The 26,993-nt window shown below is 34.1% G+C and overlaps 1 protein-coding gene across 6 annotated transcripts in view; it reads left to right on the top strand.

Annotated features, from left to right (window-relative positions):
* Positions 1-6,734: 6,734 nt before the first annotated feature.
* LOC132739256 (uncharacterized) overlaps positions 6,735-26,993 on the top strand; it is a 34,682-nt gene continuing 14,423 nt past the window's right edge. The window contains exons 1-5 of one of the 6 annotated variants that reach the window (XM_060726926.1): positions 6,735-6,834; positions 9,198-9,561; positions 10,000-10,308; positions 10,568-10,779; positions 11,268-11,460. In XM_060726926.1, the coding sequence (XP_060582909.1) occupies positions 10,191-10,308; positions 10,568-10,779; positions 11,268-11,460 (523 nt within the window). In that variant the 5' untranslated portion in view covers positions 6,735-6,834; positions 9,198-9,561; positions 10,000-10,190. Of the gene's footprint in view, positions 6,835-7,174; positions 7,202-9,197; positions 9,562-9,999; positions 10,309-10,567; positions 10,780-11,267; positions 11,461-26,993 lie in introns of those variants that run through there. The other 5 variants (XM_060726922.1, XM_060726924.1, XM_060726925.1 and 2 more) reach the window with 5 other exon arrangements.

The raw sequence follows: 26,993 nt of genomic DNA, 5'->3' as shown, positions 1-26,993 counted from the left end.
TGTACTCAACAATAGTATGATATAAAATAACGTTTGGTTAATTCCGTATGCATATGAACTAAGCAAATTATATTAGGTAGTGAAATATCTTTCTATATTTAATTTTACCCATGAAATATGGTGCTATATCAGTCAAATATATTTCATATTTCTTAAAAATAAATATGAAATATAAATATGAAAGTGGGCGGAGTCAAAACTCATATTTATTTTAAGGGACTTCTTTTGCCGTTTTGTTTGAAAAATCTGATAAATACAAAACAACTTTTTCTTGAATTTTGTTTTGAAAACTATCTAGCATGATAGAAAATGGTCTAACTAAGAAAATTAATCCGAACACCAATATCTTTAATTCGGTAATTAACGCTGTACAGACGTTTAAAGAATTGTTTACATGACGTCACATTGTAGCGCCAAACAGCGCGTGCTTACGCATAAATTACTGCGCGCTGTACAATTGCAGTTGGTAGCAAGGAAGGGGATTCGTTACAATTTTCTTTGATAATGAAATTAAATAAAAAGATTATTTTTTCGTTTTTCGTGAAATATGGTATATATTTTCACTCAACATGATAAAATGCCACATATTTTCACTCGCCGTACCGGCTCGTGAAAATATGTGGCATTTTATCATGTTTCGTGAAAATATATTCCATATTTCACGCAAACGAAAAAATATCCTCTTAATATTTTTCTACAATTATAAACACAAAAAGAGCCGTTGCTATTATATACTACATGTATTTAAAATCTATGTTTTGTAAGATGACGTTTCAATATTTAACTATTTGCAAACTTTACGAACAGAAGTTAGTTACATAAATAGCTTGTGGTGGGAATTTCCATTCTTAAAATAAACCGCGTAAATGGATCATTTTATAAAATTTCTGTTGATAAAGAAGATAAAAATATTTCAATATCATAATCATGAACAATAAGTTAATGAATAGTTTCGTGGAAATCAAATATCATCCTTTGGTAAATGAATAACCTTGTCGATAATTTAACTATTAATAGCCTTTACTAATACAAAGATGGAGAGATAATAAATAAAAAGATTGTTTTATACATGACTGTTAAAATGAAATAAGATAAAATAAATCAGGTAATCTATAAATCAAAGACAATATTACAGTGTGTTTAGCTTTAACTGATTCATTTTAAACCTACACCATTTATTTTCACTTTCAAAAGTTTTTAAACGATTATACTACGACTGGAAAAGCAATCAATATTAAACAACGCTGTGAAAAAAAACAATCAATAAGGCTAAATCTAACAAATCTAACATACGTTTTGATAAAAGCATGTTTTAACATTTATACAACTGCATTATATAATGTTGCAATGTTTTATCTTTAGAATTGGAAAAAATATTCAATTTTTATGTTCGTGAAGTTGGCAGCCTAGCAGCCTAGCAGCCTAGCAGCCTGAAGTTGGCAGCCTAGCAGCCTAGCAGCCTGGCAGCCTGAAGTTGGCAGCCTAGCAGCCTAGCAGCCTAGCAGCCTGGCAGCCTAGCAGCCTAGCAGCCTAGCAGCCTAAAGAAAACTAAGAATAGTACATACATGAAAACCGTCTGAAATACATTAGTAGCACTTCTTTAGATCATTCCACGCCTTTTTCAATATCGTGATCTTTATTTTTTAAGATGTTGAACTTTATCGTAACATATTTTTTTCATTCTGACGCTTCGAAATTTGAAGTTAGCAGCCTAGCAGCCTAGCAGCCTAGCAGCCTAGCAGCCTGGCAGCCTAGCAGCCTGGCAGCCTAACAGCCTAAAGAAAACTACGGATAATACAAACATGAAAACCGACGGAAATGAGTCGGTAGCACATACTTAGACTATTCCACGTCTTTTTCCAGTATCGCGAACTTTATTTTTTTAAATATTGAACTTTGCCTTTTTTTTTTTAATTTCCTCTTCGAAATTTGAGCAGCCTAGCAGCCTAGGCTGCCTGGCAGCCTAAATAAAACTAAGAATAGTACAAACATGAAAACCGTCGGAAATACATTAGCAGCACTTCTTTAGATCATTCCACGCCTTTTTCAATATCGTGATCTTTATTTTTTAAGATGTTGAACTTTATCGTAACATATTTTTTTCATTCTGACGCTTCGAAATTTGAAGTTAGCAGCCTAGCAGCCTAGCAGCCTAGCAGCCTAGCAGCCTGGCAGCCTAACAGCCTAAAGAAAAGTACGGATAATTCAAACATGAAAACCGACGGAAATGAGTCGGTAGCACATACTTAGACTATTCCACGTCTTTTTTCAGTATCGCCAACTTATTTTTTTTAAATATTGAACTTTGCTTTTTTTCTTTACTCTTCGAAATTTGTGAAGCTATCAGCCTAACAACCTGGCAGCCTAGCAGCCTAGCAGCCTGGCAGCCTAGCAGCCTAGAAGCCTGGCAGCCTAACAGCCTAGCAGCCTGGCAGCCTAGCAGCCTGGCAGCCTGCTTTTAATACATGTTTTTTTTTTGTTTGTTTTTTTTTTGTTGTTTTTTTTCTTTCACGTTTTTGCTGAAAACACGAGAGCCTAACCCGGTGCGTAGTTTGCGTAACGCACTTACGTGAGTAACATTTATCGAGGAAAATGAAAATTATATACATGTATAATATGATGTGAAATTATCAGCATAACAATTACAGAGGCATGCAACACCGCCCCATTATTTTGATGTGTCGTACGGGTATTGTTCTTAAGTTCAGATAATCTTTATGTTCATTTTTGTGTTCGTTTAAACATATGCATTATATATCTCTTTACATTTCAACACATTTTTATCTTAACAGACCTTAAATAAATATGCTTTAAACATCGTCAACTTCATTATAAACATATCCATACAAAATAGCATATCATAAATAATGATAATGACGTCACTTATTGTCCATAGACAGCGACATTAGTAGCCGAGAAAATGTTCCAAGACTTAGACTACTTCCTACGTTATTCGAAATCATGTTAAATCCCGCAAATTACAAAGCATCAGAATGAAAAAAAAATAAAGTTCAATATTTAAAAGAATGAAGATCGCGATACTGAAATAAAACGTGAAATGGTCTCAGTATGTTCTACCGATTCATTTCCGACGGTTTTCATGTTTGTATTATCCTTAGTTTCCTTTAGGCTGTTAGGCTGCTAAGCTGTTAGGCTAACAGGCTGCTAGGCTGCCAGGCTGCTAGGCTGCAAGGCTACCAGGCTGATAGGCTGCCAGGCTGCGAGGCTGCCAGGCTGCTAGGCTGTTAGGCTGCTAGCTTCACAAATTTCGAAGAGTAACAAAAAGCAAAAAAAAACAACAAAGTTCAATATTTAAAAGAATTAAGTTCGCGATACTGAAAAAAAGACGTGGAATAGTCTAAGTATGTGCTACCGACTCATTTCCGTCGGTTTTCATGTTTGTATTATCCTTAGTTTTCTTTAGGCTGTTAGGCTGCCAGGCTGCTAGGCTGCCAGGCTGCTAGGCTGCTAGGCTGCTAGGCTGCCAGGCTGCTAGGCTGCTAGGCTGCTAACTTCAAATTTCTTAGCGTCAGAATGAAAAAAATATGTTACGATAAAGTTCAACATCTTAAAAAATAAAGATCACGATATTGAAAAAGGCGTGGAATGATCTAAAGAAGTGCTGCTAATATATTTCCGACGGTTTTCATGTTTGTACTATTCTTAGTTTTATTTAGGCTGCCAGGCTGCTAGGCTGCTAGGCTGCTCAAATTTCGAAGAGTAAATAAAAAAAAAAAAAAAAAAGCAAAGTTCAATATTTAAAAAAATTAAGTTGGCGATACTGAAAAAAGACGTGGAATAGTCTAAGTATGTGCTACCGACTCATTTCCGTCGGTTTTCATGTTTGTATTATCCGTAGTTTTCTTTAGGTTGCTAGGCTGCTAGGCTGCTAACTTCAAATTTCGAAGCGTCAGAATGAAAAAAATATGTTACGATAAAGTTCAACATCTTAAAAAATAAAGATCACGATATTGAAAAGGCGTGGAATGATCTAAAGAAGTGCTGCTAATGTATTTCCGACGGTTTTCATGTTTGTACTATTCTTAGTTTTATTTAGGCTGCCAGGCTGCTAGGCTGCTAGGCTGCTCAAATTTCGAAGAGTAAATAAAAAAAAAAGAAAAAAAAGCAAAGTTCAATATTTAAAAAAATTAAGTTGGCGATACTGAAAAAAGACGTGGAATAGTCTAAGTATGTGCTACCGACTCATTTCCGTCGGTTTTCATGTTTGTATTATCCGTAGTTTTCTTTAGGCTGTTAGGCTGCCAGGCTGCCAGGCTGCTAGGCTGCCAGGCTGCTAGACTGCTAGGCTGCTAACTTCAAATTTCGAAGCGTCAGAATGAAAAAAATATGTTACGATAAAGTTCAACATCTTAAAAAATTAGATCACGATATTGAAAAAGGCGTGGAATGATCTAAAGAAGTGCTACTAATGTATTTCCGACGGTTTTCATGTTTGTACTATTCTTAGTTTTCTTAAGGCTGCTAGGCTGCCAGGCTGCTAGGCTGCTAGGCTGCTAGGCTGCCAGGCTGCTAGGCTGCCAGGCTGTTAGGCTGATAGCTTCACAAATTTCGAAGAGTAAAGAAAAAAAAGCAAAGTTCAATATTTAAAAAAAATAAGTTGGCGATACTGAAAAAAGACGTGGAATAGTCTAAGTATGTGCTACCGAATCATTTCCGTCGGTTTTCATGTTTGAATTATCCGTAGTTTTCTTTAGGCTGTTAGGCTGCCAGGCTGCTAGGCTGCCAGGCTGCTAGGCTGCTAGGCTGCCAGGCTGTTAGGCTGCTAACTTCAAATTTCGAAGCGTCAGAATGAAAAAAATATGTTACGATAAAGTTCAACATCTTAAAAAATAAAGATCACGATATTGAAAAAGGCGTGGAATGATCTAAAGAAGTGCTGCTAATGTATTTCCGACGGTTTTCATGTTTGTACTATTCTTAGTTTTATTTAGGCTGCCAGGCAGCCTAGGCTGCTAGGCTGCTCAAATTTCGAAGAGGAAATAAAGAAAAAAAAAAGCAAAGTTCAATATTTAAAAAAATTAAGTTCGCGATACTGAAAAAAGACGTGGAATAGTCTAAGTATGTGCTACCGACTCATTTCCGTCGGTTTTCATGTTTGTATTATCCGTAGTTTTCTTTAGGCTGTTAGGCTGCCAGGCTGCTAGGCTGCTAGGCTGCCAGGCTGCTAGGCTGCTAGGCTGCTTACTTCAAATTTCGAAGCGTCAGAATGAAAAAAATATGTTACGATAAAGTTCAACATCTTAAAAAATAAAGATCACGATATTGAAAAAGGCGTGGAATGATCTAAAGAAGTGCTACTTATATATTTCAGACGGTTTTCATGTATGTACTATTCTTAGTTTTCTTTAGGCTGCTAGGCTGCTAGGCTGCTAGGCTGCCAGGCTGCTAGGCTGCTAGGCTGCCAACTTCAGGCTGCCAGGCTGCTAGGCTGCTAGGCTGCCAACTTCAGGCTGCTAGGCTGCTAGGCTGCTAGGCTGCCAACTTCACGAACATTCAATTTTCAACGTTTGACTTTTTTTTTATGAATTTATGAACTCAACACGCACTTTTTGTCTGACAATCTTTCACGTTTTAAGCGTTATTCACGCAAGAAAAATATACGCAGAATTACATGTAATACCACGGTGCATATCCATATCGGTACTCTATTTGCGAAATTGCTGAAACGGTACCCTCTCTGCACATGCACAGGTCAGTCTCTGCTAAAAATAAGCTACAAAAAATCGACATGTCTTGCCTCGCCCATCACCTGGCTGAAATGTACCTGTGGCTTGATTATATATGCATACATATTTCATAATTATGTTCATTTATATATCATCTTCGGACAAATGTTGTCAAAAATAAATGTAACATTCATAAAACACCATACTTTCGGTTTTGCAGCGGCACGGGCTACCTCTCCGCTTTTGAATTTTTATATCACAGGTACCCTATCATTTTTTTAACACACAGGGGTACCCTCAAAGCACGACATCCTCTTATATTTGCGTTAATCGTTAAGTATGTATTATTTGTATGTACATATATATACTATAGTGTAATGATAGGGAGTTCTGTTATTCACAAATGTGTATAAATAAAATAGAACAACACAACTGTAAACTTATGATTCTTAAACTTAGAACTTGTTAGTGGCAAGAATCTCCTGTCTTAAATAAGAACTGCCCATTCAAGCATTCATGGAATTATACTGCATGTAAAGGTCAAGGTAAACGAATCAGATTAAGGCACAATATCCAGTACAAATTTCGTTTTATTTCTAAAAAAATTTAATCTCTCAACTCATAAAATATTTGAAACAGAAAATGTTATATCTAAAATGAAAAGTATGATCACCCGACATGTTAAATAAAAAGATCATCAGCGTTATATAAAAACACCCTACAATACCTTTTCATAATAAGATAATTTAAACATATCGCAATAACTCCCACTTACTTATACCATAGATTTGAGGGTTCATAGAAGATTGATATGTTGTTCAAATGTGTTATCTTGTTAAATAAAGTCATTATGATTATTATTTTTATTATTATTATTATGTTTGTTACATTTAATTATACTTTAAACCTTTAGTGTCTTGCCAACAAACGATTCAATATCTTTGATCTTACGAGATGCAATAAAGTGTGCCAAAATCGCTAAGTCAATAGTACATGTTACGCTATATACACCAATTGAATAGATTAATCTATATATATACATATACTTTATTATTTACCTATATGATAAATCACGGAGCGTAAAGTCATACTTCCTGTGTTGATTAACTTAAAAACTTTAGGATTACAGGTACATAAATTAAACAGGGTAAATATATTATGTAATAAGCTTTTAAATTATTATTTTAATTGGAAGGTTAACTTTTATTTTATCTTAAGAATTAATGTATTTCGGGTTACAGTAAGTACATTTTAAATCCTACTTTTTAGCAATTAATTTGTACTTTCTGTTTTAATATTTTTGATGAACAAATTAATATTTTTTTCAGATATGTACTCAATTAATGTAAGCATGTAGATTTAGTTGCTTGATTTGAGTTAAATGCTTAAACGCCAATTATCTTTGTTTTACTTGATATGTAAAATGGGTTCCCAAAATATATGTCATTTACACATAAATAGGTACAACCAATATACTTACAGTGAAAGGTCTGCAAATATGATATAAACTCTCAGTAAGTACTAGGATAAGATTTAAATATATATATATATATTATATGTATTATTCTTTTATTATACATCAAAGAATATAACTTGAAAATAACTGAAAATAACTGAAAAAACCAACACAGTAGCTCTAATGAATTGTTGAAATGAAACACTAAATTATACAGAAGTCTTGTTAACAAAACAAAAACAACAACAAAAAACAGCAACAACAACAACAACATTCCTTTACAAAAGTTATCTACATGAAAAATAGACCCGTCCATGTGTTCATATTTTATCTCATAGACTACAAAAAGTGACATTGATTAGTCTTCCAAATGGAAGAAATGAGAATACAGCCTCTAACAAATGTATGTAAATCATGGACCTGAATTAGATTGGTATTGATAGGCAACTTTGTTAAAAGATATAAGAATTTCTTCGGAAAAAACAAAAGAGTATATAAAGGCCAAATAATTATAGCTTAGTCAGGTATGCTCTACATAAATTGAATAAATAGTAGACTATCGCTCAAACGTGACCTGTCTTACATGATTTGTTAAGGACACCGTAAAAACAAAGACCATGTTTTCTTATATAACAAGTCTGTTTACCACGTGTTCTCATATAACTAGTCTGTTAACCATTTTTTTCCCATATAACTAGTCTATTTACCATGTTTCCTTAAATGATTAGTCTGTTTACCACGTTTTCTTATATAATTAGTCTGTTTACCACGTGATCTCATATAAGAAGTCTGTTAACCACGTTTTCTCATGTAAAAAGTCTGTTTACCATGTTTTCTTATCTGAGTCTGTTTACCATGTTATCTTATAATTTTCTGTTTACCGCGTGTTCTGATATAACAAGTCTGTTTACCACGTGTTTTCATATAACTAGTCTGTTTTCCATATGTTCTCATATAACTAGTCTGTTTACCATGTTTTCTTATATAATTAGTCTGTTAACCATGCTTTCTTATATAACAAGTCCTTTTACCACGTGTTCTCATATAACTAGTCTGTTTACCATTTTTATCTCATATAACTAGTCTGTTTACCATGTTTTCTAACATTACTAGTCTGTTTACCATTTTTCTCATATAACAAGTCTGTTTACCATGTTTTCTTATATAACTAGTATGTTTACGGTGTTTTCTTATATAATTAGTCAGTTTACTATGTTTTACTATATAACTAGTCTGTTGACCACGTGTTCTCATATAACTAGTCTGTTTCCATGTTTTATTACATAACAAGTCGGTTGACCATTGTTTCTCATAAAACTAGTCTGTTTACCATGTTTTCTTATATAATTAGTCTGTTTACCATTTTTTCTCTTATAACAAGACTGTTTACCATGTTTTCTTATATAATTAGTCTGTTTACAATGTTTTCTTATATGATTAGTCTGTCTACAATATTTTCACATATAACAAGTCTGTTTACCATGTTTTCTTATATGATAAGTCTGTTTACCATGTTTTCTTATATAATTAGTCTGTTAACAATGTTTTCTCATAAAACTAGTCTGTTTACCATGTTGTCTTATATGATTAGTCTGTTTAGCGCGTGTTCTCATAAAACTAGTCTGTTTACCATGTTTTCTTATATAACAAGTCGGTGTATCATGGTTTTTCATATAACTAGTCTGTTTACCATGGTTTCTCATATAACTAGTATGTTTACCATGGTGTCTCATATAGCCAGTCTGTTTACCATGGTTTCTCATATAACTAGTCTGTTTACCATGGTTTCTCATATAACTAGTCTGTTTACCATGGTTTCTCATATAGCTAGTCTGTTTACCATTGTTTCTCATATAACTAGTCTGTTTACCATGGTTTCTCATATAGCTAGTCTGTTTGCCATGTTTTCTCATATAACTAGTCTGTTTACCATGGTTTCTCATATAGCTAGTCTGTTTACCATGGTTTTTCATATAGCTAGTCTCATAACCATGTTTTCTCATATAGCTAGTCTCATAACCATGCTTTTCTAATTTTCATTCTTTCCATTTCAGATAAATATTTGGAATGCTTCCACCAAGGTTCGGCGCAATTTTACTTAATTTAGTTCTTATCAAAGAACATGTACATTGTTTACAACAAATATATTACAAGACTTTAGAGGACAAAGAAGTGGAGGGTATATCATATGATCCCAGCAATCATATATATCCAGTTATCAACCTGACCTCCGAAACTTGCCCATTTTTCCACTTCAAAACTGCAGATCGGAAGCATTTTTCTGGACAACTTTTGAGGAGCATTGTAAACTGACTAGTCTATGTCCGAATGGGACGGACGCTCAATGTGTAGAGAACTCGGGGAACCAGTTTAAACATGTGCTGTTGGTCTGTGCACCGAAAGGAAACTGTAATCCAAGTAATGTTATCAATTTGATTCTTTCTTTTTTTACAAAACGGGGAAACTCTGGACAGTCAATTCGTTGTTGGTACAAGTCAATTTCAATAGTATTAACAACCAAATTTAAGAAATTCGAACTTGCATGTTTCCTCTATTAATAGCATTGAACTTATTGTATCTCTAAAACAACAGAGTTTAATTTCATATAATTATGTAGAAGAACGAGTGTATTATGTATATGAACCGCGTCACGACAAAACCAACATAGGTTAGATCAGGATCCATGATGTTCGCTTACCAACTCTATAACAAGTAGAGAAACTGATAGCGAACAACATGGATCCTGATCAGACTGCGCGGATCCGTAGGCTGGTCTGGATCCATGCTTGTCGCAAACGCACTATGTTGGTTTTGTCATTACACGGCTCATATATAATTATATTGTATTGTTTCAAGATGCTCGGAACATCGTTTACTACGATGCTAACAAACAAGACATTTATCAACTCGGACAAGACAAGTGTGAGGATGGTTATCATCATGCACGAAATGTTGTTTGTTTCGGCAAGTGTGACCATGACAAAAGTATAATCGTACTTCAAAAAAGTTCTCTAACTTCACGGGCAATTGTTTACTGCAATTATCACATGGGATATTGCAATTCTGAAAAGCCGAAAATATTTGAGTTAACAGACGATCCAAATATTTGTGTGTTGTCGTATAACAGATATAAACGATGTCCTCATGGTTTGGAAAGATTATCAGGTTGTTTTTTGTTATCCATTGCTTTAAAATGAACAATCTGCTTAATGTAATTTTTATCTTAATTCAAAGATAAATTCTTTCATGAATCACACAGTTACCACGCTCATATATAATAATTAAAATAAAAGACGAAATTGACATTGCAGGAAGAAATAGATTTTGAAAACAAATCATAAATGTTACCTTATTAATAGTAGTAAGTAGAACAAATAATTGGCAGTGTTCAAGATTTTGTTTGATTTTGTACGTTTGTTTACAGACTGTTCGTGTAAGAGACCATGTCATGATGGTGGATATACCAGAGATCCATACAGAGATTTCGTATGTACACGTAAAGATTCAACAGTACTTATATCTCCCTCCAATTCAAAGTTACTGACAGTCAATGTTAGATTACAACCAGCTGCCGACGGTTTACAGTTATCATACAGTTACTCTATTGAACGTGACATCTCTGTTTCTATTCTTAAGGTATCTAATTTTATACTGTAACAATGTTGATGTTCTATGAAAGTTCTTAAGAATTAATGTGGTTTGTTTAGAAACTAGTAATAATTCAGTCCCGATTACTTTTGGCCATTTTGTACCCGTAAATACTATTTATCCACTTTTCATCTTTGCGGCGTGTAGTTAAATCTTTGGATTAAAAAGTCGGGCGGTTTTCATGCCGTTGTTTTCTTGAGCAAGAAAATTTACCCTCACTGCTTAGTGCAGGCTGGATTGGGAGTGTGTTTATATGCTTACAGCTTCTCAGACAAACTAAAGTACATTCTGTATCAACCAATCGTTTTGAAGCATACATTCGAGTACCTCCATAAACAAACAGAGAAAGTCTTCTTGCCGAAAGATTTTTTTTTACATTCAAGCTAACTTCTTGAAAGCAAAGTGATCTTTTCATCACAGTCTTTTTTATGTCTGTTGTGCTTGTGAGTTTTTTTGTATTGTTTTACTATTTGCAGATACTATACAGAAGGTTGAATATACACAGAGCAATGGCATTACCTAATATTGTATTAGACGATGATGGTTCTCCACAACATGTTGGTATTAAACCACTTTATCCCGGTCGATCCTATCTATTCACAGTTACTTTGTTTGATAAACATAATGACAATATGGAAAATCGAACGATACAAATGATTGGAACAGCCCGTTAGTAAACATCATGAAATTTCCTTTACATTAACTTTATGTTACATTAAAATTAAAATATGTTTTCCCCACTGTTAGCTTATATTATGTACATAATAATAATAATAATAATAATAATAATAATAATAATAATAATAAACTCTTTATTTAACGAGGGTAACTTATTAAGACAATACATCAAAGCATTAGACACATATAATGCAAAATCTTATTTTCAACAAGGCCTTCAATAAACATCGACATGTATTAGTCGAATTTCTCATAAAGTACAAGAAGTCTTGGGCTGAAAAATAAGTTCGATAATCAACGTTAAATGGCGGTGATATTATTGATTGTGTTAAAAAAATATGAATGATCGCTTGTTTTAATAATTAAAACAAACAGTTCTATAAGGAAAAAAAGTCCAACCGTCCATCCATATTTCTGTTACTTACTGCGAATTTATATTAGTCCTGGCTCTGTTAAATGTAAACGGCCGCCATTTTTAAAAGTTGTGTATTTCACGGGAGGAGAATAATTGTGTTTGATTCAGAGGGAAATCATCTGGATTTGTTAGTCATACACCTTTTTAAAAGAAAGAAAACTTATTTGAGGATTGTAACAGATAATATATGTGTTGACAGATGTGTAAATATTAACAAAATACCTGCTAGGAAATTGGAAACTTGGATTTGTTGAAAGGCGGCCTTACGAACGCTGGGTTGTTAACTTATTCTTCGGGTTGATGGCTGTCATCGCTTTTCAAGTTTTCATAAAGCATACGGCAGTTATTGCTCGAAGGATACTGCAATGTGCCCAAATGTCATCAAGAACAGTTTTGCGTGTGGAAGGAATGTATTGTAGAACCTTCAATAAGATAAGTAAATGACTTGCTATCTAGTTGTCTGTGTACCAGGTCTGAATGCACTAATATGCTCGTCTAATGAACGGATTAGTTTCACCTAGCTAATGTTGTATGTAGCACCAATGGCTGCTTCTAGAGGAATCACCCAGAATCCCAATGGGCCCTTTGCCGTTAGGGGTTACAGCCAATCAAGGTTATCAAACATATACTCACGTACTCAACCTATCTCGTACCAATGTCCGTGAGCACCACACTCCTCCCCATCCTATTTGAAGGTGTTGGTCCACCCCGACGACCTAACCAAACAGGCTCTTATTTCTGGGATACCTTTCCTGGTTCTAACAGTACTGGTATTGCAACTACTTGCTTTTTCAATTAGCACTATAAGTTACGATAAGTTACTTTTGATTTTGGTGCCTATTCTACCAATACCACAATTTGCAGATCACAGGTCCTATACCAATGAAACATTTAAATCTAAGATGTTTCGAGGCCTCTAACCATTGATCCCAAGTAAGCACCTATGGTTTAATCAGACCTGTCCACTGAGAGCAACAGCCTCTTCTCAATACACAGCCTCTGAGCGATAACCAGTCAGATGGAAAACGCGCAACGTGACCCCACCGATCATATCTGAAGTAGAACTACTACCTTTCGGCGGACTGAAACATGGAGCATTGGTCTCCAGGAGTCTGGAATACTCACCTCAATGACCGTCTCCAAATGGTCGTTTGACCGACAGCTCACAGCAGTGAACCCCACACACATGTTCTGGAACTTCTCCAGCCACCACTGACTGATCGCAAGAGGTATACATCCAACTCACCTAGTGAATTGATCCACCATCACAAGTACAATCCCATGTACCCGTTCCATTGGGGATTCTGCCTGGTAATCAATTGTCAAATGGCACTTCTCCTGCCACTCGACTTACCGGCTGTACACTTACCGACTTACCGACCTTACACTATGAAACAAGCAGTTTCACATCATGGCCAAAACCATACCAGGTATACTCCTCTTTAACTTGATCCTTAATACATGTGACAGCCTGATGCCCTGAAGATGGCAGGCTATGATAATGAGAAATAGCCCCCTTTAGCCCTTCAGACACGTAGTCAGTTGTGCTTCGTCTAGTCCCCCCCAGAATACGATTTAATGTCAATTTCTGGTCTGTATTCCTTGACTAGATGCACAGTATCATCTTCCTCCTCAAGAAGGACCCCCAATTATCCTTGGCTCTGTTATTAATATATACACCTACCACAAAGCAATTCATCCAGATGTGTTCCCACATGGAACTCGATACAATGACCTACGTCCGGACTTGTAGCCACTGCACCCCTTTCCCATGATCACAACCTGGAAGTGTTGCAACACATTATTATACCGAGACAGCTCCTTCAGCCATCTCCCCAATTGCCCTTGTGGCTCCCGGAACCCCATAAGCCACCTCAAAATAGAATGGTCATTCCGTACCACAAACAGTCTATTTCCCAGACCCTAGATCAGGACAATTTGTTCTAAAATGCCGCTCCTTCCCACAATTGAAACACACATAAGGCCCTTTCTTATGGTTTCCTAAACCAATAGCCTTATCAAACTTCTGTTCCAACTGTTGGATCGCCCTCATTAAAGTAAGGTTATCCAGGGTGGAAGATGAGCTAACCGATGTAGCTTCAATTGCGTATACACTGCAGTTTTCCCCATCATACTGCCTAGTATCCTTTCTACCTTTACCATACATGGCCTTGTTTACCTGTTGGTATTTTCTGACAACTTCAATTGCCCCTTGAATACTAGACGGTGACTGCATACAAACATGATGCCCTGCACCTTTGTCAAGCAGTCCTTGGCAGAAACGACTAATAACTTGCTCATCAATAAATGAGACTGGCAATCCCTTGAATGCTTTTACCGCCAGAACCAACAGTCGTTCTCCAAAATCTTCCAAAGACTCATCAGGGTTTTGGCAAGCCTGCTGGAATTGTGCTTGAAACGCAGCAGATAAATCATGATGCCCATACCGCGCTTCCAGCAATAAGCATAGACTCCTATATGAGTCTACCTCTTCATTGTCATTCAAAATGACAAAGTACTCCATGTCCTTCCCAGTCAAACACCAGCAAAGACCATTTAACTTATCCCCATCCGACCAATTACAAGACTTGACATACCTGCTAAACTTTAAAAAGAAAGCCTTCCAGGAGCCCTTACCATTAAAGGTCAGATTATCTGGTAATGAATTCAAAGTATTCATAACCAAACTGGACCCACATTTTTCGGCAGCCATAGGCTGACTGTGCTATGCCCCAAACTCCCTTGAGTATGATGGTTTACCAATGTCGGCCTCACCATGACAACCCACATGTTGGGTTTTCTGTTCCTCTAGATCGTGCCAAGGATTTCGTCCCCTCCTAAAAGAGAAATCAATGACCTTTGGGGTATACCTACTAATCAGATAAGGATCCCCACAAGATGCATCCTCACCCGATGTAGGTTCCTAACCTTGGCTATCCATTTGTGGACCTTTTGCCGTAAGCCGAGAAGCCACATCCATTTCACGCTTTAGAGAAAGCCCTTTACTGGCTTCTATCAACTGATCCTCTTTCTCTTCAGCTGGCCAACACTTATTGGACGTAAAATCAATAAGCGCTAGCTCATCCTCCGTAAACTTTTTTACGGCAAATAACTGACAAAATCTCTGGTGTGATATTGCCGCTATTTTCCCTAACTGCTAAAAGGGCTACAGCTAATTTCTTACCGATTCCAGGAATTAGCATTAACTGGCCAATATCACAAAAATTAACTGCTACAAGGCTATGGAGCCCTGCGACAGGCCCATCCTTTATTGATGAAGCGTCTGCCACACCTGTCAAGTCATCTTGCATTGACATGGTTCGATTACTTGTGTACAAATTACAAGAAAACAACAAAAAACTTATTTATCAAAAAATAAACAAATTACTCTATTAAATTAATGTTAAATTTAATAAAATACGATGGAAGACCAAAAGCACAAAACTGACTAGGTGATTTCACACTGAACACCGGGTGGCTATTTCCTTTGGTGTCTCCACGGAAAAAATCCGCCAAATTCGAATAATAATCTCAATTACCCGAAAATTACACGTAAAAGTGCCTTATGAAATAAATGCAATTGTCTTTAGACCAATTACACCCGTAAACAGACACATGGTTCGATTATTTTAGGTTACAAAAAATTGCCTCACCTAAAATCTGCTGTTTTGCAGGTAGCGATTTGTACTGGCAAAACTGGTTCTCAAATAACCGCTGCCACCATTGTAGAACCTTCAATACGATAAGTAAATGACGTGCTATCTAGTTGTCTGTGTACCAGGTCTGGATGCACTAATATGCCCGTCTAATGAACGGATTAGTTTCACCTAGCTAATGTTGTATGTAGCACCAATAGCTGCTTCTAGAGGAATCACCCAGAATCCCAATGGGCCCTTTGCCGTTAGGGGTTACAGCCAATCAAGGTTATCAAACATATACTCACGTACTCAACCTATCTCGTACAAATGTCCGTGAGCACCACAGTATTTTTCAGACTGTAAAAATTAAACAAAGAAATTAAGAGACGATATTTGGTGATTGGTAATTTGAATGAATAGAAGTAAGTTTTCTTCTTTTTATCACTTTTGACATTTAAGTTATTAATCAATTTCAGGTTTGCTTTTCTCTAAACAGCCTGACATTGTCAAAATAGTCAGCAAAAATAAAATTGAGATACCACATGGGGAAAATCTTAAAAAGTAGTTTCGTCATTGAAAAGTGTGAAATTATATTTTGATAATTTTCACTGTGAAATTATCAAATATAATTTTCACGGATAAATCAGTAATCCACTGAAAAGCATAAAGTAAAAATGCACATTGAACTTGATATTGCAGTATTGAATTTATGCATTTCGAATTAAACTGTATTTTAAAATGATATGAATAATTAATTTATTTCAGGTTTATTTGTTTTTATCCTCATTGCTGTCATACTCTGGTTATTATTACAAGTGTTTAAGAAAGGTATGTATATTATTATAGTATTCCATTATGATTACATTAAGTTATCACAAATATCATACCTATTTATAAAAAAAAATAATAAAAAAAATTCTATACACCACTCCCTGCGATATGTACAAAGATGACATGTTTGTGTTTTTATTTATCTCGTGCGTACGAGATACTGTGTCGTGGCAACGAGATAGCTAAGTCGGGGCCACGAGATACTTTGTCGTGGCCACGAGATAGCTAAGTTGTGGTCACGAGATAGCTAAGTCGCGGCCACGAGATACTATATCGTGGCCACGAGTTACTAAGTCGTGGCCTCGAGTTACTAAGTCGTGACCACGATATAGCTAAGTCGTGGCCACGAGATACTATGTCGTGGCCACGAGTTATTAAGTCGTGGCCACGAGATAGCTAAGTCGTGGCCACGAGATACTATGTCGTGGCCACGAGTTAGTAAGTCGTGGCCACGAGATAAATAACCAATCATATTACACTATTAATATGAATTTACCTTACTAATTAGACATGTGCTATAGTACAAGGATGCCCCTACTTCACCAGACTGTAAAAGTGCCATTTATACAACTTATTGACTGGTCAATAATTTTACATTTAGCGTCACTGTGACCCTGATTTTTGACCCAATGACATCGAAGTTATTATATGTCATCTACTGATCAGGTGCAATCATCTTTCTGGGTTATATAAACCATGGCTTATTTCTTCTAAATTATTCATCAGAAAAGGAATTTACCTTATAGGCTATCTACTGTCCATGGGCAAAGTCCCTTCCAAATAAAAAAAACAAGGACTTATTCCATCTCATGTTATCGTATAAACATGGTTAACAGGCTGTAGTACGTACAAACTGACCAATTCGATCACAAAATTTGCCCAATAAAGAGCTATGCAGTCACAATTATTTTCTGATGGATCTTGGAAGGTGACTTTCTAATATGATCACAAAGACAAGCTCAAAGTGAATATCTTCACTATTTTCAAAGATTAATGTTGCATGTAAAAGTAAGTTAAGTTTAAAAAATTCATAATATATATAGTGTATTCTGATTGGTTAATTATCTCGTGGCCACCACTTAGTTATCTCGTGGCCACGACTTAGTAACTCGTGGCCACGACATAGTATCTCGTGGCCACGACTTAGTTATCTCGGGGCCACGACTTAGTAACTCTAGGCCACGACATAGCATTTCGTGGCCACGACTTAGCTATCTCGTGGCCACGCCTTAGTAACTCGTGGCCACGACATAGTATCTCATGGCAACGAGATAAATAAAAATACACACATGTCACCTTTGTGCCACCGTAGATAATTATGTATCATTGCAGATATCTAAATTTTCCACTTTCCAAATGAGAAAAATTTATATTCTTTCAAATAGGCATCATTAATATCTTCATTTATACTCTTACATTTTGGGCTTATTTTTATAAAAACTTAATTATTATTTGAATGTGTAAAGATATCAAAAGTTGTCAAAAATGGTTTGCTATCCACGTTTTATTTTTCCAAAGAGCATTATTTGTATCTTGTCAAAATACAAGTATATACAAATTTCTCTAAATTCGGAAAAAACTTAATGTATCTATAAAATTTACTTTTACTTTATGTTTAAACTTGTTTGATATATTGCAGGAATCAGATGACGAAAGATACCAAACCATTCAATATAGCCATAGTTTCCTATTTAAAAAAATACGTATACATGTAATGGAATATGAGTCGTTTATATGAACAATGAACTGACATGGATAGTTTGAACTATTGAAGGTTTATATTTCAACAATTAAAAGCAGTAAAGCCTATGAAAATACTAACGATAAAACGGAAGACAAGTATTTCCCTGTCATGCGAAACATCTTTTAAAAAAAAATGGTCTCTGCCTAAGCATTTATTAAATTAAAAGTTGCAAAAAAAAAAAAAAAAAATAAATAAATGATTGTAATCAGGTTTCAATTATAATTACTTTATTGTATGACGACTCTTTTTTCTGTAATATTATACATGAGGTTATATAATTGATAATACTGTGATTTGGTGCTTTGAGTATTGTTTTTGGCATGTAGTATATTTGTTTTAGAACACCTTTTAAGTGGTTTATATTTACTGATATTCCATTTCTGTGTTTTTTATGAAAGGATTGAAATGTAAGATAAATGTATATGATTTTTTTGAAGCTGATTTTACAGTGATATCACGTGCTTCATATTTTTGTGTAAATGTTAGATAGTTTAAGATGTTATTTTACATCAAACAAAATTGTCCAAAAAGTGTAAAAGGGTACCACAACATAGATCATATCGCATAATTCACTAATAACCATGCATTATACATGTTTATAAATTTAAGAAGTTATTTTGATCTCAACCCGGCAGTTCAGTGTGTTATAGACATACACATAACGTACTGAGGATAGAGAATATAATATGGAACGCCATAGCTGCCTCATGTTATTACATTTCTTTTTATCTTGCCCAGAAAACGTCTTATTATGTCAACTATAAACGTTGTAATGCCTTTGGAATTTGTCGACTTGTCTAAAAATTGCTTTATTATACCTAACAATAGTCTTATCTTTAAAATGTGATGTTGACTTGTGTTAAAATTGTTTAATTATTTCAAACAGTAGTGTTATCATGTCAAAAATGTCGTTTTGGCTTGTCTGAAATGTGTCATATTATGTCAACTAGTCGCGCTTTTTGGTTAAATTATGGAGCTGTTTTTTTCAAAAGACTGTCTGATCATTTGAAACAGTAGTGTTCTCTTGTCGAAATTTGATGTTGACTTGTAAAAGCACAGCTTTATTTTATCAAACTGCCATGTTATTTTGTCAAAATACGGTGTTTAAATGTCTAAACATTGCCGAGTCTGCGATTTTCTTGTAATTTTGTTGTGATTAATGCTTCCGAGGGATCACTTTGTCTCCATATTTTTATTGTAAAACAACTGTATTAATTTATCAACGTACACTACTGATATGTCTTTTTATATCAAATATCCGAATTATCTTGCCGAAATGGGGTGTTGACTGGGCTAAATCATGCCTTATTATTATTTTGTCAATAACCAGTTTTGACTGGTTTAAACTCAGTCAAAAAAGTAAAAAAAAATGCGGTATCTTGTCGAAATGTGGTAATGACTTGTCTAAACTCTTTCTTATAATGTAAAACAGAAGTGTTATATTGTCGAAATTTGATGTTTTCTTGTAAAACACAGAAACAGTCTTATTATGTCTAATAATTGTGTATATTTCTTCACTCTTGTGAAAGCGCTGTCTGATTTTGCTAAACTGTCCCGTTATCTTTTTTGCTCTATCTTTTAGTCGCTCTGGTCACGTGATACTTAATTTTGACAACATCGCATCTGGACAGGATAACACGATTAACTGACATAATGAGACGGCATTTAGTCATGTTAACGTCATAAACTGGCAAGTCAACGCCACTGTATTACATAATGATACTGTGTTTCAACAAGTAAACACCACATTTGAAAAAAAAAGATACTTCGCCATTAAAGGACGATGTTTAGAAAAATAACACAGAAACTTGACAATATAAAATGACACTTTGACAAAAAGATAGTAATTATAGGCTGTTTCACATGATAAGATAATTTCAAGACAATTCAACACCACATTGAAACAAGTCTTTCTTCAGACATAATGAAATCTTAATTCCAAAAGATGGCGTGCATGTTAGACATATAAAGACTTCCATTCGGCATGTTTACATACGATTTGCACATGATAACATGACGTTTTGAAATGAAAATACAGTGTTTAGACAAGTCAGCACTACGTTTTGACAAGATAAAATTAATATTTGACCTAATAAGACTTCGTTAAGACAGGTTTCCATAAAATGCTGGCAAGCCAACACTTATATTATACATAATAAGACGCTGTTAAGGAAAAATAAAACGGAATGTAACTGTAGCAGATTTTCTAAACTTTTTCCTTTTAATTTCCTTTTAACTTTTACTACATTTAAGACAACAAAATTTACTTTTAAATTCAGATTTTATTTTCACTTTTACATTCAACTATACTTTTTAATCACCTTTTAACGACATTTTTAACACATCTACACTTCGCTTTTTTTACACTTTTACACTACTACATTTTTACTTATATAGTGTTTCTTCCCGCCAATTTAAAGAGTCATGAATGTCATGATATGGAGTAATTCATAAGTGAAATAAATTCCCGCCAATACCAAAATACACAATTCATAAGTTTTGGAGTAAAAGAAATATAATATTTTCCCGCCAAATACAAACAGACATAATTCTCATGATTAGGAGTAAAACAAAATCGTGTAATTCACGACGGTAACAACATGAGGCAGCTATGGTGTTCCATAATAAAACCTATTTTTGCCTTAGTTTAAGGAACTCACTTTAGGTCAAAAAGCCTAAACATTATTAAATTTAAATGTTTGCATAGATCAAGTGAGACACTAAAATTTGGAAAAAAAACTACAAAGGATAATAAGGAAATATATTTGAATTGAATTGAACTTTTTGTGTGAGTCTTAGCCCAAAGTGAGTGAAAAACGTTATAACGCTTTTCATTTTTCACAATAAGAATGGATATACAAAACAACGGGTGAGGGAAGGATTTGAAAATTTGCCCACATGAAATTGTTAGACCTACATCGAATGGTTTTCAAATCTTGGAAAAATATTTCCAGCCCCGTGATTTCCTTCAATCTACTTGGGTTATTATAAATGTTTCCTTAACATTTTAAGTAACGTTCTGTCATGCCTATAAGGCTACACTAAAAGTTCATATGTATCTTAGTCTTCGGATGTGATTTTTTGAAAATTGTTTTGTATTTTGTTTATCATGATATTATATTTATATAAAAATGAAAGAAAAAATATTTTAATTTAAGCCCGCTTTTCATTTCTATTTCCATGTCATCGACTTCATAAGATGTTTCCCCTTATATAAAAAACTTAATGCTTTAAAAAACGTCATAAATTTGATTATGACAAAGGAACAACTTGTATTACTGTCGCACATGTTTCAAGCAATCTGCTTGAGAGTGTAAAACTTAATGATAAAGCCGGTGCCAGAGGGCGTCAATGAGATTTCACTTTCCGTTACATCTCATCAACAGAATCAATAAGACCGAGTCTGCGATTTGGCACTTTTTGTAGTTTTTATTTTATGGCTCGTTGGATAATTCTATAATCACAAAAACAGTTGTAAATAATTGTCCCTTTTTTCTATTCAGTGGTATTTTATTCTTATGTTCCTTCGGGGTAATGGATTCCAGTACATCACTTTTAAGAATTGATAACCGTTCAAACCGGTGAAAGGGCACATTAGAGATGTTGCACTTTACATTATCTCATCAACAATAAAACCGAATCTGTGATTATGGTCAATAATTTTTGCAATATTCCCCAGGGGCAAGCAATCTATATAGACTTATGAAAACGTAATGCTCTAGTTCTCTCCCCTGGTCGCTCTGCTCTGCGTGCCTGGATGGTTCAATATTTGTTATTAAAACATTTTGGCATAAAGTAATTATAATATCTTTTATTCCTCCAATATTGAAGAGCATAAAACATGTAACAATTTAATAATAATTTACAGACAAATATATGTACAAATCAGCCAGAATCAAAATAACAAATGCCTACTTAAAATCATCGAACATATTAGACAAAAGCGTTATTCATAGTAACAATTATTAAGCATGAACAAATGACAAAAATAATGTCCACTGGTACAAATCAACTAGGTACGAACACGAACAACTAGCCAATTTACAATGGAATTTGTTCCTGAATACTTCAAGAAAAATATTAAAATTGAAAATATTAGAGCCTTCATTTCAAACGAAGTTGCGTGGGGGAAAGCTTGTCATTCTAGTGTATTTTGATTATTTTACACTTGTACTCAATTTTTTAAACCTATATTATTTGGATCTTCTCGGAATTAAGCCCCTTATTAAGCCCCCAGACTATCAACTATCAACTTTATTTCTCAAAAACTTTATATTCTTGGTTTCCGCAAAAAATATTCATTAGCCATAAAAATATTTTATAGCTAGATAAAATCTTTTATGTCATTTTGAATAATTTATCAGTAATCAGTTCGGTAATTATACACCACTTTTGCTTATCTGTTAATTTATTCTGCTGTTCACAGTGATTTGCTTACAGGTGATCAATTTCAACCAAGCAGCGTTTAGCTTCTTCATAACATTTTTTTTACAAAACGTACTTGCTTGTTTCTTATCACTTTACATTTTCCAATGTTTTAACCGTTTCTTATCCACTAGCTATGATGGCTGATTTGGAACGTTTCTGATTGTCGTGTTGTCGCTAGCGAAAACAAGACAAAGCGCCAACTGGTGCGTTTTCGGACTTTCATCTTGTCGTCCTGTCGCTAACGATGCACGCCAAACGGCTCGTTGTCGTGCTGCGTGTTGTTGCGATGTAGCATTGTCGCTCGGCTCAAATCGAAGTTGGCTTATAAGTCAAGCGACAGGACGACATCGAGACAACGCGCCTCACGACAACGCGCCGTTTTGCGTGCTTCGCTAGAGACAGGACGACAGTGCGACAACGCGCCATTTGGCGCGTTTCGCTAGCGACAAGACGAAAAGGCGATAAGTATATAGGTTGTGTTGTCGCTATTGACAGCGCAACGAGCAAAGTGTACCAAATCAGCAACCATAACCACCTCCCTTTCCACCTTCTCTTCGATCATATAACATTATGTTACTGTTTTGGCTATTATTTTGAACGTTTTTTATTGTTGTCTGTACTGTACTTTAATTTTGTATTTCATATTGTTATAGTCATGGCGATTTCTTTCGGCCAGATATGGGCACACAATTTTGCTTAATTTATTCTAATGGCATTATAAATTTGCATTAACTAAATATAATTAGTCCCCTATACTAGTACACAGTTATTCTGCTTATCGGCCAACAGATGCACATAAAGGTGAAATTGTAATTTATATCGCATATAAATTCGTTTATGTTTTATTAGTAACAATCACCAATTTCTTTAAAATATGTATTTCAAGACTATACTGTAACGTTAATTAATCTGTTCCATATGTCTGGAATTTACAACTGTATATTTGTTTGATCATCTTTTGACTGCACAATAACAGCAATGACTGCACAATAACAGCAGGAGGCGCGCAAATTGTACACTTTCACATGGGAAGGGAGATGGCTTGGTTTGATCAAGTTGTAATGAATCACGCAAAACCCTTTTATTCTTTGAAATGCGCGCTATTGACAAATTTTATACAGTACCATTTTCTTTGAACTGGAATAACATTTGTAGTTAAATACTGCAATACTTATATATATTATATTCTTTTTCTTTACACTGAAAGTGCAAAAGTGGATATATATCGTTATATAAATTTTACTGACATTTTTATAGGAATTTTGATTATCGAGATATACAGCCATCACTGATCATTTATGAAATATCCAATTAACTTTTGAACTTTAAAATACTCATTTTACGTTGTTCAACATTAACGTTTGGATTTACTCTGTAAAAAATTAAATCTTTAAAACAAGATTACAAGATAAATGAATTACTACATGCTGAAAGATTATTCCTGGTTGGATTTATATATAGACATGATTGTATAATGTACACAGACAATCAAACATAGCCGAAATGATGGCGAATCCTCCCAGACAACATGATTTGAACTTCCTAATTTCCAGATACTTGACCATCATTCACGATTAGAGTTATGTGAGTAAACTGTTTAGAATTATATGTTCTTATAACAATATATCTTACTTCATTGATTTTGCAAGAAAATTTTCGTTATGAAAACAGATAAATTACTATTAATTGAGTATACTTGTATATGATAAATTTAGAATTCTACCTTTATCTATCATAAGAGTACAATTGAAACAATTATACTCTGTGTCAAAATTTCTCGAAGGAAATTAATTTAAGCCTAAATTGCAACAGGACACGCATACTCCTACTCTATACAAAATAATTGGTCATTTGCTTCAATATTAAAATATTTTAATTTAGCATTGGTCATAATTACAAATTATATTTGCGTTTTTTGATAGAAGACATACTGATTCTCATACTATAATGTTATTGATATACATGTACCGTGATGTACGTATTCGTATTATTGATATATATTATTATAGAAGGTTACCCATTCAACATTATGCATTATCTAATAGCATTTTTATCTTTTATAACTTAGCTCTGGTCATTTACTGCAAATTATATTTACATTTTTGTCTTAAGAGACAGATGCTTCAGCTCTTTTGCTATATATATGCTAATACATGTATATATATATATATATATATATTATATATATATATATATATATATATATATATATAATATATATATAATATATATATATATATATATATATATATATATATATATATATATATATATATATATATATATAAATAGAATAAATCAATAATAAAAAATGAATAAATAAAAATAAATAAATGAATTAACAAAAAATAAAAATAAATAAATAATGATAATAAATAAATCCAGACGCGCGTGCGCTCAAATTGAGAAATCTATCAAGATAAATACCCTTTTACGTTTGATAATTTTTATTTTGTTATGAATAACAAATCCTTAAATTAAGAAAATACGGCAGATGTATAATTATTTATATATATTCGTAACCCGTGACCCGTTTTGTGACCCGTGACTTGGTTTCATGACTCGTGATAGGTTTTTGTTCTTTGGCTTGGTTTCGCTATTCGTGATCCGTGTTGTTGCGCGTGTCTTTCTTCCGTGTTGTGACCCATGGGTTATTATCCGTTTGATGGCCCGTGGCTTGGTTTTGGGAATTGTGATCCGTTTTGTGACCGTGACTCGTGATACGTTTTGTGACGCTGGTAATGATAACCGATTAAACACAGTAACCATTATTAACGACAATGAATCACAAAAAATGGAACAGTAAAACTAAAAACTTTCTTATATATTCATATTTTTATTGCATTTTGATGTAAAGCCATAAAAATTATTATTTAATATAAATATTGAAGGCTATGTACATTATAGCATCGCTTCCACCTGATGAGTTACTCGAGGTCTTAGTGCGGGGACGTGATCTGGATTCTGAGAGGGAAATAATCTGGTTCAAAAACGACGCAATGAGTAGAGTTGACTGTTATTATGTAAGCTATAATTCTACAGCTGCAGGAATTAGTAGGAGGGATATATATGTAGCTGTTCCATATGCTCAAAATAAAATAAGGTATCAGTTGGTAGACCTTAAACCTGGCATGCAATACGATATTACAGTAATTAGTCAAGTGGACGGTGTGAATTCAACATATCCAACACAACGGCTCAATAGCATTCATTATCTAATCTGCTTGAACAAGATATTTTTGTGTATTGAACGTTATCTTCGGACTTGCGAACTAAACCATTTGTACTGCATTGGCAGAAACATATTTTGTTATTGTTAAATGCAGTTCAAAACTTACAAATTCGAATAAATTAGGAGAAAAATCGACCAGAACAGTCAAATTTCAAAATATCTACATGATCAGTTTATATCTTCAATAACTTCGTCAAAACAGAATCTAGGATGCTGAAACCTTAAACCGAGTGTGGTATATATATATATTGCATTATGGAATAGACATAATAATGAACTTCAAAATAACAAAGAAACCCACTTGCCTGGCAAAAATTCGTTCACCCGTTTCAAAAAATCACGCCGTGTTTGCCATTTTGTCAAGTTTGCAACCAATTCGCTCGCTTGAACCAAGTGTGCAACCACTTCACGTCCTGCCCCTTGATAATGGTAGCTGAAAGGATTTTATGTCCCGCATGTTAACACTTGAGTTAGACATTTAGTTAATAAGCTTGATGTATTAATTTAATAACATCATGACCACAACAATGCATGCACCTTTGCATTACGGGAATGCAAATCTGCAATGAAGTAGGAGAGATGAACATATAAATAAATAAACATTTATATTGTCATTATACAAAGTAATAAAGGAATTGCATTTTTCTTATAGTTCTAGATTATGGAACATATTATTCGTTTGATACAATTTAATATTACTATTTTACTATAATGTTTTTCAGTCCCATATGACGACGATGTTAAAGATATACTGATAATCACGCTGGTATTAATGATATTTACGCTGGTATTTATGATTGGTAAGATCAACAAAATATGTGACATATGCGATGAGCACATTTAATTAACTTTTTTTTTTGTTGCTAAAAAATCAAAGCGAAAATTTCATTGGCAAGACAGCAAGTTTGCTTCTTTAAAACGAAGCATGCCACAGGTCTTTTTACAGCTGTTGAAATTTATTTAATTGTTCGTTTGGCGGGAAAGTAAGAACTTTTGATGAGTCGAACAATAGCAACATATCGGCTTTTTACATTTGATAAACTATTCGATTTTTTTACCGTAACTTTACGAGATGTTGACAATGATTCGTAAATTACGAACTGTTCGAGACAATCAGAAAAAATGCTATGATGGTCTTTTCGTTTAGTGTTACGAAAGCGTCCGTTAAAGGATACGAGGCTTCGAGACAAATGCCAAAAAAACCCCCCGGATTTAGTTATTTTTTAAAGAAAAATG

Source organism: Ruditapes philippinarum, unplaced genomic scaffold, assembly GCF_026571515.1.
Source record: "Ruditapes philippinarum isolate M1 unplaced genomic scaffold, ASM2657151v2 ctg1385_1_1_1_1, whole genome shotgun sequence".
Classification (NCBI taxonomy): Eukaryota; Metazoa; Mollusca; class Bivalvia; order Venerida; family Veneridae; genus Ruditapes; species Ruditapes philippinarum.
The sequence above is the reverse complement of the archived record's forward strand: the minus strand, read 5'-3'. Positions and strand labels throughout refer to the sequence as shown.